The 22,096-nt window shown below is 38.6% G+C and overlaps 1 protein-coding gene across 1 annotated transcript; it reads left to right on the top strand.

Annotated features, from left to right (window-relative positions):
* The first annotated feature begins 441 nt into the window (after positions 1-441).
* LOC126376957 (octopamine receptor beta-3R-like) lies at positions 442-19,397 on the top strand. The gene is made up of 5 exons (XM_050024509.1): positions 442-502; positions 683-819; positions 1,968-2,937; positions 18,479-18,590; positions 19,110-19,397. Exons 1-5 carry the CDS (start codon positions 442-444, stop codon positions 19,324-19,326), a joined length of 1,497 nt encoding a protein of 498 aa, XP_049880466.1. The 3' UTR covers positions 19,327-19,397.
* Positions 19,398-22,096: the final 2,699 nt, after the last annotated feature.

The raw sequence follows: 22,096 nt of genomic DNA on the forward strand, positions 1-22,096 counted from the left end.
AGGATCGGTTCGTAGTGCCTACTTTGTAGGCCGCGCCGCCGCGCGCCGCCGCGCCGCCGCCGGCGTGCGGCGCGGGGCGCGCGGAGCGGGGCGTGCGGAGCGGGGCGCGCGGCTCGGTGCGTGTGGCCGTTGACCCGTTCGAGCAGCTGTTGTCTCCATTACATCGAAAATTTTCGATAATTTGTCATTATTGTTTTTTTTATTGAAATTTGGGTTCTATGCAGCTAAAAACACAATATGGAATTGAAAATAATTAAAAACAAAACTCAAAATTTCATGAATTTTGCGACGGAAAATTCCACTAGATATTAACTCAGAATCATGGTCTGAATCATCCCTCTCAGTATTCGTTACGATGTCACTAACACCCGGTATACGTCTCACTGCTCACAACAGGCCTCCGGCTCAGCCAATTGGATGGAGTATGGAGCATACTCCACTATGCTGCTCCAATGGTGTAGCAAGTTTTACTCAATCGATTATGGTAACGATAATTTAGCTTGTAAGCTGGACTCTGTTTTTCTCTAGAATTCGTTCATTTGTTCCAGACCATGTCGTAAACACCAACAGAAAATGTTATCCTCCCAAACAAGACAGACCGTTGTGATGGGATTAGGCTTGCACTCTTTAGTTTATGCATTGTAAACAAAATAATAATAAAATTGCTTCCGCTTGTCAACAGATGGCGCACTTCGGAGCGAGGTAGAAGCGCGCGGGCGCGGCACGGAGCCAGCAATACTTCACGAATTGCACTCAACGCTGGCCTCCGCGACCGCGCCCGATCACACGTGGGAGCACACACTCAGTCTCATACTCAAGGTATGTAGTTATAATTGAAAGTTGTCACCGCTTGTCAACAGATGGCGCACTATGAAGCGTCCGATACTTCTTGCATTGCGCTCATCGCTAATCTCCTCGTCATCATCATTACCTATACAGTTGACAGCAGTTTACCTAACCTGAAATTTTTGACAGGTGTTAGTTTTTATAGGGTAATCGGACAAACCTGAGGAAAATCTAGACCCTTTGGAGGTTACTTCACATGCCTGTAAACAAATTTCTGAGTTTCCTGAAGGAACCATCTTTATCCGTGTATTAGCAAAAAGTCCATACTACTGTGAACTGGCAAAAAAACAAATGCATATGGCCCTCAACCGAGAGTGCCTAGGATATATACTCAAGGTAGCTAGACGAATTCTGAATTATCTTAGAAGATAAAAAGATTTTGCTTCTGGCATGTGAAAATCTAAGCTGCAGTCTTCCGACCAATTAAAATTTATTCAGACTATGCTAAAATTTTTATACACACAGAAGCAGAAAATTATATAATAATACGCTAGACCAGAGGGTCTAAACTTCAAACTCTAAACATTGTGAGGAAACTTATGTTATGCTTAGAGAAGCATAACATAAGTTTCCTCACAATGTTAGCTGAAACAGTAAGAACGAACCAGTCTCACTTGAATACTTTTTGTATATAAAATCACATTGTTTATTATCTAATTAACTGAGCGCAAACTCTCTACAGAAATGTCGTGCGATGAATAGAACAATAGGACGAGTTAATTAAGAACTAGAATTAAAAACATTCTGTATCTACGCTGCTACTTCATTTATTTTAATTAACAAAGAAAATCACAAAATCTCACATTTTATGTCACAGTAACATGTAAAGGTGACTGGCCATCCTGACGTCACAATTTACCAGTCACCACATGTTATTACTAAAGTACGTTGGTAGGAATTGTCTAATAAAAGGCACTAAACGACACTAATTGGGAAGCAATGATTAAGCACCATTTCAACTTTAAATACGCCGAGTGACTGGCCATTCTGACGCTCAAGACTAGGCAGCTAATAAAACGGTTGCATATGAATATGCAACATTGTAACCTTCAACAATCGCCCATCTCACTGTGGTTGTAGAGACTAAAGAATCAAGCACTAAAACTGATTGTTTGTTCCAGGGCCTCATATTCACGATCATCATCCTGGGCGCGTTGTTCGGCAACGCTCTCGTCATCATCTCAGTCCACCGGCACAGAAAACTTCGAGTGCTCACCAATTACTACGTCGTCAGTCTTGCCGTCGCGGATATGCTCGTGGCTCTCTGCGCGATGACATTCAACGCCAGTGCAGAATTGACCGACGCCTGGCTCTTCGGGCCTCTAGTCTGTGATATATTCAACTCTCTTGACGTCTATTTCTCCAGCGCTTCCATTCTCCATCTGTGCTGCATATCCGTTGATCGGTACTACGCTATAGTCCGCCCCTTGGAATACCCCGTCACAATGACGCACCGAACAGTCTGTTTTATGCTTGCAAACGTCTGGCTTTGGCCAGCGTTCATCAGCTTTGTCCCAATCTTCATGGGATGGTACACAACTGAACAACATAGGCAGTACAGAAGAGCAAACCCTGATGTATGCATATTCAAAGTGAACATGGTATACGCGATCGTATCATCGAGCGTTTCATTCTGGATACCAAGTTTAGTCATGATATCGATGTACTGCCGGATATTTCGAGAAGCGATTAGACAAAGAGAAGCTTTAACACGAACGTCATCGAATATTTTGTTAAATTCTGTCCATATCAAGCACACGTCCCACTCGGCTCACCATTCGCACTACCTCCATCCTGACAGAAGACCTTCGGATATCAGCCCCAACTACAGCACATTCACTGAATGTCCGGAAGAAACTGAATTTGGAGGAGAAGTTGTGATGTCTTTAGGTGATATCTGTCCAAGTAAAGAAGCAAGTCCGAGGAAGTCTGTGAACGTGAGTTGTGACACTGCCAGTTCTGGGTACTGTTCCGGTGGATCGAACAAGAGATCTTCCTGTGGCCAGCCACCACCAGGCTGGCGGCCGAGTTGCTCTTCTGTCATGGCAAATAAGGAACTAGCCAAAGCGGCTACAGAGCTCAATTCACAAGGTAAGATTTTTCTCAGGTTTGATATATCCCCTCCGGTTGATTGAGGGGAGGCCTGTGCCTAGCAGTGGGACTTATATAGGCTGTTTATGTGTATGTGTTGATATATCGTATACATAAAATGTTCTTTCAATCTTAAGTAACAAGGATTACAGGAAAAATAGGTAGGTTATCCCTCAATGGGTTCATAATTATTATGTACTTAATATTAAGCGTATTTCGATAGATCGGTAAGTAATACGTAAGATTTTGAGTGGGTCATATTAAAATGTATTCAATATTTTTATTAAAAGAAACCTTATGGATGTGATATATATTTTATATAATAACAATAGGTACTTATTTCCACAGACGGTTTCTTATCAAATATAGCGTTTTACTTATGAACGAATTTGCAAAATCGGTTGAGTAGTTTCAAAGATTACCCCTATAAACACGTTGATCACTTTGTCTGTGTTATTGATGCAGATTCTTGCAGGCGAAGTTGCAAAGTGACTACTCTTTCTACTTTATTTATCTGGATGCAGTCTCAGAATAATATTATTATTTAATCTGCAATAGTTCCCGTTTCCCGAGGACTTTTAAACGACTTATTTAAACAACCTTTTATTGGACAGAATAAAATTCAATTCTACAATTGAGTTTAATTTTCTCTTTGAAGAGGTTGGCCGTTTAATTTGACCTCTTAATTTTTCCTTTGCTATAATCGTCAAGTTTTTTATTCTATTAAAAAGAGGGTTTAATAACACCACTATTTTAAAAGTGAGTATTTTGTTATAAGTTTCTGAAGTTTCAACGCTAGCGATATTGAAGCTTCGTTCGCTCTTTATAAAGTTCTTTATTGAGACTTGATAATTTAATTGAAACGATTTGAATCAGTGGTGTCTGCAAAATCGTATTATTTTAAATCACTTTTTTTATTTTAATCAGCATTTTGTGCAGAAGTTGTAATTTGAGGTTTAGAAGTATTAAGTAAACTGTAGTTTAGTTTTAGCATTCAGTTTTTGAACAAAATTTAAAACGATTTTACTATCCAATTTACAATTTGAAGTCAATACTTTGATAGTCTTTTATATAATCACGTCACTAAAGAATAACAAATTGTTTAAGTTTTTTTGATAGTTGACTTTAAAAACCGTAACAGCGGCGGAGTAGAAGGCAAAAAAACTTCTGCGCTAGCATCATTTAAAAGCATTTTTATTTTTGATGCGAACAGCATAGGACTGAAACTGTCTGCCGTCGCCTGTTTTTCCAACTCGTTATAATCTGAGAGCCATCAAGGCTAAAATGAATAGGCATTTGCTAGGTAAGCGTGATCCACCTTAAACCACATCGTCACTTACCATCTGGTGAGATTGTGGTCAAACGCAAGCCTATATTTATTTTAAGCATAGAATAATACTCGTAAATGAAAGGTCTACCGTTTGACACTCTATCACCGTTATGTTTGCCCTGTTCAATATTAATGTGAGTTCACGATCTTGATGGCTTCATGAAAAATATTTTCACACCACGCTTTACCAGAAATTTAACATATTTTACATAACGCTCCCATTCTCAATCGGACTAGTCAGAGATGCATCTATCATAAGATGAACTAAGTACCCACGCCTTACCAAGGTTATCCATACTTCGTTTATCTTGTAGAACAAATAATAAAGCATGACAGTAGAAGATTTTTCTTTTTTCCGTAAAAAAGTACTTAGCTTTGAAAATGCTACACCGACAAGAGCATGGCTCTTTAATTAATGATGATAAACAGGTTTCACAAAACAACTGTTATTATAAATACTATGACATTCGCTTTTATCAAACTTAAAGTAATTACCAGGTACGTCTATTATTGATTTCACGTATTATTGTATTTTTATTTTTACACAAGCTATACCTACTAATAAAACTAGACAACTAAACGAAACAATAAATAAAACTTTGTGACTTTAATTTCACTAATACTCGGGTATAAAGAGCCTTGAGAGTGGTGATATCAATTATTCAGACAAGGCCTTGACTTTCTGAATATAATTATGTATAAGTTTTATAACAGTATAGCAATGATAAGACGCGTCTAGCGCCATGTTTTAATACATGTAGTCGATCAAAATCAATGTCTAAGGACGGGGAACGCATTGCTGCTAATTGGCGGGGAGTTCCCCGATTTACGGGGAATGCAGGGAAAGTGCGGGGACTAGGCGGGGTTTGGTAATTGGTGGGGAACGGCAGGTAATTTCCGAAAAAAAATACAATGGGTCAATAAATGGATACAATGATACCATTGTTGCGATAATGAATACCGGACAAGGGATATCTAATGCAGGAAAATTGTTAACTTTTCAGCCCAGCAGTAACATGCTGAAGGCAAAAATTTGGAAAAAGTAATACGTACTTTATAGTTTAATTTTTGTAGTAGTATTTATCACTTAGAATAATTAAAATTGTAGGAAAATTCGTGTATTTTTTTTAATATTTTTTGTTCCATACTTTTACGACGGAAAATTTCACTTGATTTTATAACTCAGAATCATGGTCTAAATCATCCCCCTTAGTATTCGTTACGATGTCACTAACAGCCTGTATATATAATATAGAACACTTTTAACCACATAATTCTTTTATTATATCATGGCGAGGAATTTGCTCGTAAACTATTACAGTGGTTGAGTGTGGGGCAGGTTTTGCTCCCGGAATCCAGTTTGGTTTGGTGGGTGGTTAGGTCATTGCAGGTTGATCACCCGATTATCCGGAAGTAAAATGATCCGTGCTTTGCAAGCCACGTTAGGCCGTTGCTCTCGGTCAGTAGGTACTTACTTAATCATCATCAATTTAAGAGCCACGCTCTTGTCGGTGCAGCATTTTCCATGCTACTTTTTTAGGGAAAAATAGGCCAGTGGTTTCCCTCTTGCCTTCCGCCCCGCGGTACTTACTTACTTTTTGTTAATTTTATATTAATGTTTATAAGGTTTCTTATAGGAACTATCATCTTAGTGTTACAATCATTCATAAATTGTATTACATTTTTGAAACAAGCTTAGCTTAATATTTGACAACATTTCGACTGCATAAAGAATAAAATTTAAATCTGTAATTAATTAAACTCTTTACACATTAATTAAATTAACGACAAAAAAATAGATACAAAAGGTGAACTTATCTCTATAAGAGATCTCTTCCAGCCAACCCCGCATGGTGTAAGAGGTCAATAAAAGAGGGAAGGCACAAAGTGTATAAAAAACCGTATATACATACATACAAATATATACATAATATTTATGTATATTTGAATGTATGAGGTATCTGTCATCTGCGTCTTCCTCTTACTATGTCTACGTTCGGCTATTTTTTGAGATGGTTCACAATGCAGTAGATCATAGCAATTGTTCACGTTATGGTTACCGTTCACATAATCGGTACTGTACACGCATTGCTGACACGGTCACGGGATTAAGTCACACGATGTATGTGGATCCACTTTTATATTCACTTTGCATGTCACATTATGTTTATCGACCTTGCCGGATTTATGGTCAATGAAAAGTACGTAGAGTATGTAAGTGGTAGTTAAGTCTCTTTTGTACCTATTTTCCTTTTATTTTTGTGCAATTGAGTATGTTTGAATTTGAATTAAAAGAGTGTTTAGCAAGAGTGTTTGTGAGTGTTTGTGTGTGCGTGTGAGTGTATGTGTGTGTGTTGTGTTGTGTTTTGAGTGTTTGTATTGTGTTTGTTTGTATTTTGTTTTGTGTTTGAGTGTGTGTTTGTGTGTATAATAAGCTCGTATTGTTATTTTTGTTATTTTTAGATCATTTTTTATTACCAATAAACGATTTAAAGAGTGTTTTTGAAGCTGTAAATTTAACATGATTCACTGGTTCTATTGTCATTCTAATCACTATGACATGTGCTGTTGGAAAGTTTCCACTTTTTGAACATTCACGGCAGTAAAAATGCGCTAAATATTTAATAATGTCTTTATTAACTAGCCTTTAGGCAGATAGGTCATAATACAAAATTGTATCTGCCTAAGTTGACAAAGTTAACTTAGAAAGAACAATTCGAAATCAAAATTGCCAGTGTCCTTACTATTAAAGAAAAGATAACATCACGTCACTGGGCAAGACAGAGATATAGTACATCGCCTAGTAAGAAAGAGACGAGAGACATGTCATTGTAATCATGTTAAGTTTCACTATATATAGTCTCTTTAATTGTATATATATTGCACTTCGAATCGTTTGCTTGCCACCAACGGTTCCCACGATCATTTCATGGTCCTCAATCTATGGTTAAGGACGTCCCGTGCCATGTTTTTCCTGTACTCATGAGCTCCTGAGAGCCCTTCGGCTGTAATAGCTATCGGTTCTGTGAGTAACGAGTTCTGCCTCTCGTCCCTTCAGCTTATCTGTCAACTATGTCTATCTACACGGCGATTTCCGATTGTCGACATAGTTATGATAAATAGTCATATCTCGCATCGCGTCGTAGCGTCATAACCGCCCCCGTGGTCCAGTGGTTGAGTGTTGTGCTCACGATCCGGAGGTTCCGGGTTCGATAATAACCTGGCGACTCAATAATAACCCTGACACTGCCTGGTTGGTAATCCACCTCACAACCCACACGATAGAAGAAGCGTTTTCACAGGCTCCGCTTACCTAAACTGGCAGAACAGAACGCTCGCTTTTCCAACAAGTGAAGGGAAAACCAGCTCAATACAAGTTACATCATATACCTCCGAAACGCATTTCTCGGAAATGTGGGTTTCCTCATGATATTCTCGTTTACCGCTGAGCACGTAGTAAACATTATTAAGATCTTACCACGAATTCGGAAACATATTCGAATATGATTGCTTTAGGCCCGTGTTAGGATTCGAAACTACGACTTCAATGTTTTTCCAACTGAGATACTACGGCTGTAATTTAATTGAAAAATAAAACCCAACAAAAACATTTTCACGTAAAATATTTCCCAGATGAAATCATATCGATCGCAATGTCAAAATGTTATCAGATCTCATGTAGAGCCAAGCTCTAACTCTACACGTCCTAGCTATACAAAAACTAAGTTCATAAAATCTACGCTTTAGGCAAAATATCTAAGTTTTAGCTTACATCCCAAATTTCAATCTTCTAAGACGTGGTACTTACCTTATAATTATGATGATCGCTAGTGAGTCAGTAAGTGTCTAAATTGGGGTTTTTTAAATATCAATAAAATCTAAAGTATAATAGTTATGCATTTAAAACTTTATCTGTTAATTAAGTTCACTGCTGACTATAATATATACTGAGAATTTAGTTTATGTGGTATAATACAAAACTGAGTTATGAGGGTTACAAAAATCGACGAAACGTTTCGATAAAAGGAAGAGCCCTTCCCTTGCGCTTCCCTTTGCTCGTCTTGGCGGGGGCACCTCAGTGCCCCCAGACGTCCTCAACACGCCAATATTTCTAAGAAAAACCAATCCTGTGAGTAATTAAAACTTTATTTTGTTTTAGAAACCCCAATAATCTCGTTGTTAAATAACTTTCTGGGTTCCTACCCAAATTAATATCGATTAGGTGTATTGAATGGACATCAATCATTCAATATCATACCTTCACTTAGTGACGTAACTCAAACAAAAGTTTTATACGTATCCGAGTGTTCTGTCCTGTAGAATCAATTTCGGGGATGATCAATCAATCAATTATGTCGAATTATGTAGGACAGTACGCGTTATTCATGAGACAGAACCGCGCCGTGAGTCACTAAGGCACTTTCATAATATTTTATTTGTATTAAATAATTATTATTTACTATGTTGTATCTACTTACTGCAAGTTGTCTTCTAATATCGACAGTAATGAGCGTGAGTTGTGTGTATTTGCATGTAATTAATTATGTTTATCAGACTGACAGTCACATCAAACTTTTACTAAAGCAGAACCCATGAAAAATAAGCAAAAAACATCATAATATGTATGTTAAGTGAAAGTAAATTAACTTCATGAACGTCCTGTATCTATATGGTATGTGTGTATGTATATGTGTGTGGTATGTATTTATATGTATGTCTTTGGGCGGAAAGCAATAGGGAAACCAGTGCCCTATTTTTCCCTAAAAAAGTACCAGTACTTAGTTTAGTCTCCTTTTTGTAATAAGGTTTGCACATAACTGTCATGACGTTTCATAGTTTTGTCTTGGATAACATTCACTAGTTGGCCGTACAAATGGAAAGCGCGGAGAGCTCACATCGCTTATAACATTATAAGTTTTACGACATAATGGTTAATTTAAAAGCCACGATCTTGTCAGTGTAGCTCCATGCTTCTTTTTTAGGGAAAAATAGGGCACTGGTTTCCCTATATAAGGATGGGTGTATGTAATAAAAAGGGTTATAATTTATACCCAAAAACAAAGATAAAAGATGCATAATCTGTTATCCATGAAATTCGAAGGTTAAACGAGAGAAAATTTGTACAGCGCCATCTACATTGTTTTTGACGAACGTGCGTGATAGTTCCTCATTGCATCACGTCGAGGGAAGCCTTCAGTAGGCAATACAAATTTAGGACAATAAACGACTTGACAATTACTTAGTTCCTTTAAAACCAGTGGACTATCTTATCTTACTTTCTTTAAAAAAAAAAAAATTGTTTATTGTCATACAAAAAGATCGACACAGCATTGGGTACTACAGCTAGGACACACAAATACTACAGAAGTATAACCCTGCTACCTGAACTAGGAGACCTGTATCTCAGGAAGCAGTGTTCAGCAATTACATCTTTTATAACATCGGTTTAGGCAGACCATTGTTAAACTGAATTTATTTGACAATAAACTGTGCTTAAATAAGAACAAATAAACATGCATTTTGTATGTTAATTGGGTTTATGTGTATATATTAGTGTGTGTGTGTTTGTGTGTAACTGTGTGAGTGTTTGCGTTAGCCCTACGACTTAAATGTTGTCTTGGGTTCAGAAATAATCTTAGTCTTCGTGTTATGAACAATCACTACGAGTATTCACTTCACAGCCTCTGCACCAACCTCATATAACACAACACCTATCAACGCTGTCAGTCAATATTCACTACACTAATTTCAAGCTTGCAAACAAACGTCGACTTCAACTCAACCCACAATTTCATTAGACAAACTTTGGACGAGGCCTCAAAGTTTGAGGATAGCGGAGTGAAACGCTGTTCAGGTTGTAATCAAGCCTTTGTTGTAAGAAGAATATTATCAACATCATCTCCCGTATATCCCGTTTTTTCACAGGGTCTGCTTAACATAAACTGCCTATATACGTCCCACTGCTGGGCACAGGCCTCCCCTCAATCAACCGGAGGGGGTATGGAGCATACTCCACCACGCTGCTCCAATGCGGGTTGGTGGAGGTGTTTTTACGGCTAATAGCCGGGACCAACGGCTTAACGTGCTTTCCGAAGTACGGAATCATCTTACTTTTTCGGACAATCAGGTGATTCAAGCCTGAAAAGTCCTTACCAAACAAAGGGCAGTCTCATAAAGTGATGTCGACAATGTCCCCATCGGGAATCAAACCCGGACCTCCAGATCATGAGCCTAACGCTCTAACCACTAGACCACGGAGGCTGTCAGACCACCGAGGCTGTCGGTCCGCATACCTAACTTAAAAATTTGATAGCTCTAGTATTTTTTTCAGAAGCGCTCATTTCTTAGATTATATAGGAATACCAAATATGAACATGGTGAACCTATCATCATATTATAGTGAAAACCACGTTAACAGATGCCACTTTGGGAATGTTTCTAGCAACGACACATCACTGAGTGTAGAATCAGAGTCCCTGGCCAGATAGTAAAATGTTCCTATTTCTTCAATCGTTAACAACTCGTCTGAATTAAATAAACACGTCGCATCAAAGCGAGGCGTTTCGATTCGGCCGGGTTATAAGTGAGCGAGTGTAGAGATAGGAATATTTTCCACTTGGATAGGTCCTCAGAAGTGTTTGCTGTCCCGAGCTGATTGGCTGCTTCTATGGCTAGACTAAACGGATATATTGTAGTAATAATATACGATTCTGACGATACGTCCTCCGCTAATGACAGGCTACTTTCCAACTTGTCAAATTAGTTGCTTATAACATATTATGTCATTTTTAGGAAAAATCAACTGACGTCATAGAAAAACGTGATAAAATTTCGGACTTATAATTACGTTTCTAAACGTGGTCCAGTGATTGAGCGTTGTGCTCACGATTCGGAGGTCCCGGGTTGGAATCCCTATGGGCACAAATCAGAAAAATCACTTTGTGATCCCTAGTTTGGTTATGACATTACAGGCTGATCACCTGATTGTCCGAAAGTAAGATGATCCGTGCTTCGGAAGGTACGTTAAGCCGTTGGTCCCGGTTATTACTTACTGATGTAAGTATGTAGTCGTTACATGAGTCATGTCAGGGGCCTTTGGCGGCTCAATAATAACTCTGACAATAGGGTTGATGGGGTTGGTAATCCACCTCACAACGCACACGATAGAAGAAAATTACGTTTTTAATTAATAAGTTATAAATAGAAAACCAAATTTTTTCGACAGTTTTGGATCTGTTTTTAGTAATCAGAAGTTAATAATTTATCTTTGATTTAATTTACTACCCAATTTTGGTGCCGCGCCTTTTCCTAAACTATCGCTGGTTGCATAGCCACGATAAGACTTAACAAGGGTAGGCAGTGTCTTGAAACAACTGTTAAAGTGTTGTCCGCTGAAAGCTTGAGCGGACGGTTTGATTATGTTCCGACTGCTTAGCCTAATTCCCTGGTTGTTAGAAGTTGCTTAAGTAGTGTTTGTGGTAACGACCTCCGTGGTCCAGTGGTTGAGCGTTGTGCTCACGATACGAATGTCCCGGGTTCGAATCCCGGTCCCCACAAATCACAAAAAAAAACACTTTGTGATCCCTAGCTTGCTTAGGACATTACTGGCTGATCACCAGATTGTCCGAAAGTAAGATGATCCGTGCTTCGGAAGGCACGTTAAGCCGTCAGGGGCCTATGGCGGCGCAATAGGTAATAACCGTGACACCAGGGTTAATGGGGTTGGTAATCCACCTCACACACCACACGAAAGAAGAAGAAGGCCCTATCGATCTTATGATTTCAATACTTAATTAATTATATTTGAGAGCTGTCACACTAAGCTTATTTTTCTGTCCTGCTGTTAAATTTATCATATAACTCTGAAGCGTGGGAAATTATTACGAAAACTGTAAAAAACAACCAACAAATTTCCATTCTCAGTTTTACAATTTGACTCAGATGACGACATAGCTTGAAAAGGAAAAACGACTACTAAATAAAAACACGTGTAACCTATATCTTTTGAATGTCCCGCATTTCCTGTGTGTATTTAATATATTACAATAGTTAAAGTATTGGATTTGCCGGTATCAATTTACCCTTTATTTGTTGAAATAACATTCGTCCCTTTCGCTCCGTTTCTTATAACATGTACTTTCATTATTGTCATCTCAAAAAGTTAATGTTGCCGATATCACGAAAATATTTTTCCTTTTTGTCGATGGATGGCCACCCTTTTTTGCCTCTGATTTTAAAAGGCAAATATTTTTGCAATCGGACAGCAATTTTGAATCCAATGGCCATTATATGGCAGTTCGGTTTCAATTTAAATCGGGACACGGAGATAATATTATAATTCGGGATCGGACGGGAACACTCAAAAACGGCAATAACTCTATCGTACATTGCAGGGGTTGTAATATAATTTTATGATACGTCGTCGTATTTAATTCCACGACGCGACTTAGCAACATTGTTTGTTAACATAAACTCACGACTTTATCCCTATTGGGGTAGTCAGAGCTACATCCATTGCTGCACTTTGCGAGATGAACTTAGTACCCATACCTCACATCTTTTGGTTCTAATTACATTTTTGATCTCGAAAATGGTCCACCCTTATCCTCTTTCTCTATCATTTAGGACTTTTATACACTAAGGACATTTGAATTCACTAAGACCAAGGTGTCGTAATCTGAAATCACATCAGGATTCTTTTGAAGTATACGGGATCAGAATATTTTCAGTTGTGTATGGAATTATAAAAGAAAAAAAAGGTTAATGTCGTGTCTTATAGGGAAGTCAAGGAATTTGCCTTTGATAGACTCGAATGGAAAATGCTACACCGACAAGATCGTGGCTCTTAAATTGATGATGATGATGGAATTATAGTCACTAATATACGAGAAGAAGAAGAAGGGTCCATGTGTTAGTTCCTATGCCTATGTAACACCCCATTGTACTACATGGAATGTAATAAATATTTGAATTTGAATTTGAAGAACATAATATTTTGTTTTTGGCTTTGTTTAATTTAAAAAAAAAACAGTCTGCTGGTATCATCCTAAGTTTCCAAAATAAACAATAAAAATCTATAATAGTGATTATCATTCCATCTCTCTCTTTATTTAAGGGCTGCGCTTTTGTCGGTGGAGTAATCGCCATAACTCCATAGATAGGGCGTGTAGAACGGTGGTTGCCCCAATCGCCTTCCGTTCCGCAGCACACCGACCAATTTCTCAATCGGTGATGTTCTAGCTAGAGCCCTACCAGAATCCATTTCCTCGGCCTCCAACCAGTACTGATACCGCTGCTGCCCGGCATCAGGGGTGCGCTTTTGAAGTAGCGGCGCCTACCAAATCTATGCCTATCATTCCATACAAAACTGAAAATACTGAGAGCGCGTACGATATGGAAGATTCTGTATATCTGCTACTTGTAAGATCGTACAAATACACATAGCTCTTACATATAGGTAGCTTTCATAACAAATTCGAAGAACGTGCGCATTGTCAACATACAGGAAAAGTCCTTAATCTCTTAAATACATTCCCAATAAAACCCGACAGAATATTAAATTACATTTAAAAACATGACTACAAAATACCAAACAAAAACAATTTTTTTTACGATGCTTTATTGTAATAATTGGATTGTCAATTTGTTTTCATTGTTGGGATATTTCATTTTGCTAGCGAAGTGAAACGGGGAGGTTACGTGAATCACATGACTGCGCGCGAATTCGTTCGGATGCGTGCAAATTCGCGCGACTTCGCGATTTCACAGACACGTGGGTATTTAAGGAGAATTACGCTCGATAACGTGAGAGTCACGCCAAACTTTCGGCAATTTAATGGATAGCTTCAGCCAGTACTAATATTTAAAAATTGTTTACGTCTCATAAATCCTCATAACTCCGTGGTCTAGTGGTTAGAGCGTTAGGCTCACGATCTGGAGGTCCGGGTTCGATTCCCGATGGGGACATTGTCGAAATCACTTTGTGAGACTGTCCTTTGTTTGGTAAGGACTTTTCAGGCTTGAATCACCTGATTGTCCGAAAAAGTAAGATGATTCCGTGCATCGGAAGGCACGGAAGGCCGTTGGTCCCGGCTATTAGCCATAAAAACACCTCCACCAACCTACAGTGGAGCAGCGTGGTGGAGTATGCTCCGTACCCCCTCCGGTTGATTGAGGGAAGGCCTGTGCCCAGCAATGGGACGTATATAGGCAGTTTATAAAGTTTCATATTTTGTGTTTCAAGTGTCGTAGTTTTAGATGAAATATCCTTGGTACGTACAAAGAGTTACAAATACGATAACAACAGCCGTTAAGATTATCGTTTAACTTATTACCAAACTTCAACTTGTATCTCTCAAAGTAATCTTTCAAACGATAAGAAGCTTCTTATATTTAGCTCAATGTTTAAAACTATTAGTTTATGTAGGTATTAAATCATCACCAGCCCACTAACGTCCCCACTACTGGGGCACGGGCCTTCCCTATGGATGGATAGGGAGATCGGGCCTTAAACCACCACGCGGGCCCAGTGCAGATTGGTGGTTATTAACGACTGCTAATGCAGCTGGGACCACCGGCTTAACGTGCCTTCCGAAGCACGGAGGAGCTCGAGATGATTTTTTTTTCTTTTTGTGGTCACCCATCCTATGACCGGCCTTTGCGAAAGTTGCTTAACTTCAACAATCGCAGACCGAGCGCGTTTGCCGCTGCGCCACCGAGCTCCTCTCTAATCAAATATTCTTTATTACACAGAACTAATTTTCAACAATCAGACATATCACATCAATACAGTACAATTTGGGCGGCCTAATTGCTCTAATAAGGCAAAAATAATAATATCAAAGAAAGTTTGTCTTATGATCTAATATGTTCTGGTTCTCGAACCGATAAATGAATTTGCATGTAGTTGGTACTGTTATCCTCTTTCTCTATCATGTGGGTTGTGAAGTGGATTAACAACCTCATCGCCCTGGTGTCAGGGTTATTATTGAGTCTCCAAAGGCCCCTGACATGGGTCACGTAACGACGACTGTCACTGTAATAATCTGCATTGATATGTGAAATAACTTACAATACGGCGAACCCAAGTTAACATATTATTATTTGTTGTCTTTCATTCTTAGTTACTAAGCTAGTTTATTGGGGAAAAGCTCGTTGTCTGCGATTGTTGAAGTTAAGCAACTTTCGCAAAGGCCGGTCATAGAATGGGTGAACACAAAAAGAAAAAAAAATCATCTCGAGCTCCTCCGTGCTCCGGAAGGCACGTTAAGCTGTTGGTCCCGGCTGCATTACCAGTCGTTAATAACCACCAATCTGCACTGGGCCCGCGTGGTGGTTTAAGGCCCGATCTCCCTATCCATCTTTAGGGAAGGCCCGTGCCCCAGCAGTGGGGACGTTAATGGGCTGGTGATGATGAAGCTAGTTCATTACAGAACTCTCATAGTCGAAATCCCATTTTAAATTTATGCAAATTCACATCAGTTTCTACCGTTTTGGAAACATTCACTTCGTTATAACGTTACTACTGGTCCCTAAAAGCCGCAACGAGATAGGAGAGGAGTGTACGTGACTTGGTTAAAGAATGCATGTGAATTTGTTTTTGAAAGACCGAGTGGTTACCCCTTGTCATATCAAATGAGTTCGGGAAATACCTTACCGTACCTTATACGCTCGTAATTATTCTGAAGGGAAAGAAGACTGGTCGAACTGTTGAGCGTAAATGTACCATAATACCATATTATAAGGAATATTACTACGTATAGATCGGCAACTCTCCGCTCCGCACGAGCATCTGAGCTAGGTTTATCTCACCCGTCCTCAGAAATAGTTTAGTCTTCATTCGTATGGGGCCAGACGTCACACACACAGATGCGCGTGTATGATAACGTCAATGTGTAGTGTCTGTGTAAAACGAGGTGTTTTGTAAGAAGTGTCCGGGGTGTGATAATAGCCAATGATTAAGAATGACGTCACACAGTATGTCCTTCATCTCTATTCTAGATTTAAACTTCGACAAGCAATTAACGAAAGCAAAAAATGGATTTAGTTTCTTGTTTAACGTTAAGATTATAATCTTAAATTGACTTGCACCAATGAATGATTTATCTAAAGTGCAATATTCAATAACATAGTTGGCTTGTTTGATTGTAGTTACACATATTACGTTAGTCTAACAAAAAGCTCGGTTTTAAGCGTGGGGACTATTTCATCTAGAGTAGCTCGGTGGCGCAGCGGTAAACGCGCTCGGTCTGCGATTGTTGAAGTTAAGCAACTTTCGCAAAGGCCGGCCATAGGATGGGTGACCACCAAAAAAAAGTTTTCATCGCGAGCTCCTCCGTGCTTCGGAAGGCACGTTAAGCTGTTGGTCCCGGCTGCATTAGCACTCGTTAATAACCATCAATCCGCACTGGGCCCGCGTGATGGTTTAAGGCCCGATCTCCCTATCCATCCATAGGGAAGGCCCGTGCCCCAGCAGACGTTTATGGGTTGATGATGATGACTATTTCATCTTGTGATAGTTCTATCTCTGACAATACCAATGGGGATATAACCGTGAGCTTATGTTATTATCTTTAATCTTCGATTGGTAATAAAGTGGCTTGGTTCTGTTTATAAACGACAATTCCATACGACAATGATACAGTACGATGAATTCATAGCAATGCGAAGACGCAATTGATGGGGCGGATTACCTAACCTAAAGATTTACAGGTCCGGCTTTTATCGAATATGAACTGAAAAGAGTCATGAGCTTACATTGTGTGTTTACATGTTATTATGTCCTTTCTGTCAGTCATTATACTATTATTTTAATACAAAGTGTTAGGCTGAATAGTTCGTTGACAGTTACAAAACATTTTTCTATAAATGGCAACACAAGAATGGGGTTGTCAAATCGGACGGATTGATACACGCTCTCTTGCGTTGGGGACCTTGTCGACATCGGACGTGTTTACCAAGTTAAGTGTTATTTTCTTGATACCAGAATAAATAAGTGTGATTACTGTTCTTCCGTATTTTACTACATAAGCAAGACTAATAAGCAAAGTAGGATTTCTGTAACTTCCGTCTAACTACTTGATAAAAATAAATGGCTAGAGTTAAAATGTCTAACGGGAACCTTACTTGCCACTACTTCAATATCATGTGAGACTTATAAACCTGTCATATTATGAAAATTCGCTCGAAAACCCAAGTAAAAACCTTGTACGATGCAAGAGTTTAATAAAACTCATAGTATAGCATAAATAAGTCTGAAGTGAATATTAAGACTGTGGCCACGAGCATAGCGAGCAGCGAGGTGGGTGCGTTATGTATTTGTATGAATTCTCGACCCCATCTTTTTAATCTTCTATCGTGTGGATTGTGAGGTGAATAACCAACCCCATCAACCCTGGTGTCAGAGTTATTACTAAGCTGCCAAAGGCCCCTGAAATGACTCATGCAACGACTACGTACTTACATCAGTAAGTCCCCACCGGGGTTCGAACCCGGGGCCTCCGGATCGTGAGCACAACGCTCAACCACAGGACCACGGAGGCCGTCACCTTTTTAATAATATCGAGCTATTGAACGGAGCGCTGTAAGGAAATAAAATTCTTCAATGCAGAGCACTTCTGTTCACGAATTCTATTCGTGGATGTTTTTAATGCTCTTTTTTTTTGACGTGACTTATTGTAGATTTGCCGCAGATGGCATTAACTACTTGGCTGGACAAATGGGGAGCGCTGAAGGCTCTCACCCGGTAAACGGTTTAATGCTCACCGTAATACTCATTAGCTTGGTGATAATGGACAGGCAACCATTAGGTTACTTACTATTAAGTAAATTCTCACCTCACTCTGTCACTCGATGCGCGCTGTGTCCAAGTTATGACATACGGTCGCAAATAACAACGGACACTGCAGCTATGGTGATAGGGACAAAACGATTGGAACAAGTTTGCCGCTCTCGCCGCCATACTGCTCTCGGTCGGCTATCTACAGCTGTCAAAGTCATGACCTTAGCCTACAAACTTGACGCCAACCGGTAGCGGGGTAATAACAGTAGCGACTATGACATCATCATCTTCCTAGCGTTGTTCCGTTTTTCACTGTTCCGTTTAGCGACTATTATGAGACTATAAAAAAACGGCACGGGAGTTTCATAGTCGTTACCGCTCCCGCTGCCCGCTGTAGTCGTAGCCACGATCTAAGAGGTAATATTGCGCAGGTGCGACGCTGCGAGCCGCGGGGAAGTCTTGGCGCGCGGAGCATAAGGCTGCGCGGACACTGGGCATCATCGTCGGCGCGTTTCTGCTTTGCTGGCTGCCATTTTTTCTTTGGTGAGTTGTTAAAAGTGCATGCTTGTTACTCATTATGACGAGCTTTATTATGACGTTGGTATTAATACGTCGATGCCTATCTTAACGGAGATCGCCCGGCCGAGATAGCCACAGTAAGACTATGAACAGCTAGCTCGCCGGAGTATTAATAGTGTTTACTAACAAAGATTTTGTACAGATTTCTGTCTAAGAAACATATATACTTATTATTATATTATATTCTATATGCTAGAATGGAAATACTCTAATGACATTGACGCGTACTGAAATTTGCTAGCTTGAAAAAAAAACTGAATTAAAATGGAAGATAGTAAGGGATGCTTAAAGGCATTCGGTCTTTTCTTTATTCATCGCGATCCAGCAGTCTGTGGGAGGTATATTTAAGAAAATATATTTTGGAGCTAATCTAAACGTATTTAAAAGTATCTTATTATGACCAGTAGTTATATATTTTCTTAAATATATAATGACAGTGGAAACGTTGGGTTGGTATCTAAATATTTACATGTTTATTCCCAGGTACGTCACAACAAACGTGTGCGGCGAGCCGTGCGAAACCCCATCCGTGGTCGTCGGCGTTCTATTCTGGATCGGTTACTTCAACTCCGCGTTAAACCCGCTCATTTACGCGTATTTCAATCGCGACTTCCGAGACGCGTTCAAAAACACGCTCATGTGCGCTCTGCCTTGCTGCTTCAGTTGCTGGAAGGACACAGGGACGGCCCAATTCGTGTAGTGAAAACGACGCGACTAAAAATCGCAAGTCGCAAAAGGACAGTGTGTTGTAGTCTTAAAGTAATTTAGAGATGTGGTAGAATAGGCGGTTGAGCAACGAATCGCTCGGGAATCTTTGCTGTAAGTTTGTAAGTTGTTGAAGTTTGTTCACTTTAGTTTTACCTGCAAATAAATTCGTGGGTTTATTAGAAACACTTCGTCGTTACCGGGAAAATACTGAATTTTCCCATCTATCAAACGCTAAATATTGTTCTGGATGTGATTGATAAACTAAGGATAATTACTTGCGTAACTAATATTAAGTCATATTTGTGATAGAATACATTGCTTAATAGCAATAACGAACGGTATTGTAATCAAATATTATAATTACTGTTAATATCAAACGATATTTCATTTCATGATTCTCGTTAGCGTTACGGTTCAGAATTGGAATATCGAATAAATTATTTACGACTTTAATAGCGTTTACCGACCGTATCGTATCGCATTCTGTCAATTATTATTTTTGAATGTTTTGTTAATGGCAAACTCTTATTGGGTGTCTAAAATATTATTTAATTTTATCTTTTAGCCAATTTCGAATTCCAATTACAAGTAATGAAAGTTACGGATGAAAAATGCTATGAATTATTCTTTACAATAACTTTTGTACATTAAATCGATTCGTATAGATATTTGTATAGGTTAATTATAGAGTTATTTGTTGAGTTGAATAATGAAACATTTAACTACTTTTCTTTGAATGTCGTTAAAATTCCTTTGTTACATTTTAATTCTATAATAATAGTTATTATATGAAAGTACATACTACTAAATTGACTATAGGAATTGATTTTCTTCATGGCTTAGTCCATAGTATAATAATAGTGAAATAAGTTGTATAAAATAGTTGCTCAAAGTCTAGATAATTGTGAGTAGCTTAGATTTTAAAGGCAATAAGGAATACGAACTTTATGTCATTTAAATTACTAGATAAAGGTTAAATGTCTTAGTGTCATTAGCTGTAGTTATTTTTTACTGAATATTTAGCTTATTGTCCGGAAAATGTAGTTTAAAAAATCTGACAGCTGTCAGAATTATAATATTCGATTTCCGATGTCTCGTTCCGACTAAGGTGTATACTACTTTCCTGTCATGTGGCCTGTATATTTCACGTAGTAATTACCTTGTTTCCTATTTTCTTTTTTATAAATATCTTTATTGCATAGCAGAAATAGAAAGTATAAAATGATAGTAGATTTATTTCACTTACTATGGGTCTCGTGAGGAGGCTCGGTGTCGCTCAGCGGGCAATGGAGAGAGTTATGCTCGGTATTTCCCTGCTCGATCGAATCAGAAATGAGGAGATCCGCAGGAGAACTAAAGTCACCGACATAGCTCGGAGAATTGCAAAGCTGAAGTGGCAGTGGGCAGGACACATAGCGAGGAGAACCGATGGCCGCTGGGGCGGAAAGGTTCTAGAATGGCGACCACGTGTCGGACGACGCTCAGTGGATAGACCCGCTACAAGGTGGACTGACGATCTGGTGAAGGTCGCGGGAAGCCGCTGGATGCGGGCAGCGCAGGACCGATCGTCGTGGAGATCCTTGGGGGAGGCCTATGCCCAGCAGTGGGCGTCGTACGGCTGATGATGATGATGATGATGAGATTTATTTCATATGGACTATAATGCGGAAAAACTGAATTATTTTTAATTTATTCTTGTTGATGTTTGTGTAATTATCTTTCGATCTAACATAGCTGACAAGGAGTGGGTGTAATAATGTACATCGCTGACTACCCCTTCAGGGATGTAGGCGTGATGCCATGTTGTATTTTTTTCTGTGAGTAATTAAATTCACAATTATCTATTTCTGTTTTAGTTAGCATTGTAATAATAAAAATAATGACCATTGCATACGTGTGTTTAATATTTTTTTATTTTTTTAGTCACGATAATTATTTCTTTTGCAATGTCACGTATCATGCGATATTTCGTGTGTTTTAAATAATTTTGTTTCTAATGTTTCAATAACTCTGTACTAAAAGTATCGGCCTATATTTTTTAATAATATACAATTATTATATTTTCCTTTTACTTATTAATTGAAGTCTGTACAATTTAAAACATATTTGCTTTTGTAAAATATCTTACTTTCTGTTATAATATAAAAGTGATATCCATGAAATATCATTGCCATTATCATCATCATCATCATCTCCCAACGATTATCCCGTTTCCACGGGATCCGGTTCCCTAACCTAAAGATTTGACAGGTCCGCTTTTTTACAGAAGCGACTGCCTGTCTGAACGTCCAGCACGGAAGAGAAAACCAGCCCAATATAGGTTAGGTTACATACCATTGCTAATATATAATCGAATAACAAATAATAAATTGGACGGCTAAATAAAAAAATGCGATTATACCCTCCGTAAACAAATATATATTTTTACTATATGTCTCAACTCTTTGAACCATAAATAAAATCTTGTCTCTAAATTCTTCTATGTAAATAAGTATTCGTAACCATTAAGATTTCTAATTAAAAAAAAATCTTAAACGAAGATCTCTTTCAAAATTTCCAACGCTTTTTCATACGTAGTTTGTAAATTATAATATAACTATTTTTAATCTCTATACTTAAATAAATTATAAGCACTCGTTTCTATAAAGTATTCACTTATTAGTTATTCATTGTGATATATTTAGAATAAAGCGTAAGGAATGACAGTTTTGAAATCCTATTTGTGAAAATTAAATATAATAAACAATTTATTTTAGGCTACA

This window comes from Pectinophora gossypiella, chromosome 22 (assembly GCF_024362695.1).
Source record: "Pectinophora gossypiella chromosome 22, ilPecGoss1.1, whole genome shotgun sequence".
In the NCBI taxonomy this organism is placed as follows: Eukaryota; Metazoa; Arthropoda; class Insecta; order Lepidoptera; family Gelechiidae; genus Pectinophora; species Pectinophora gossypiella.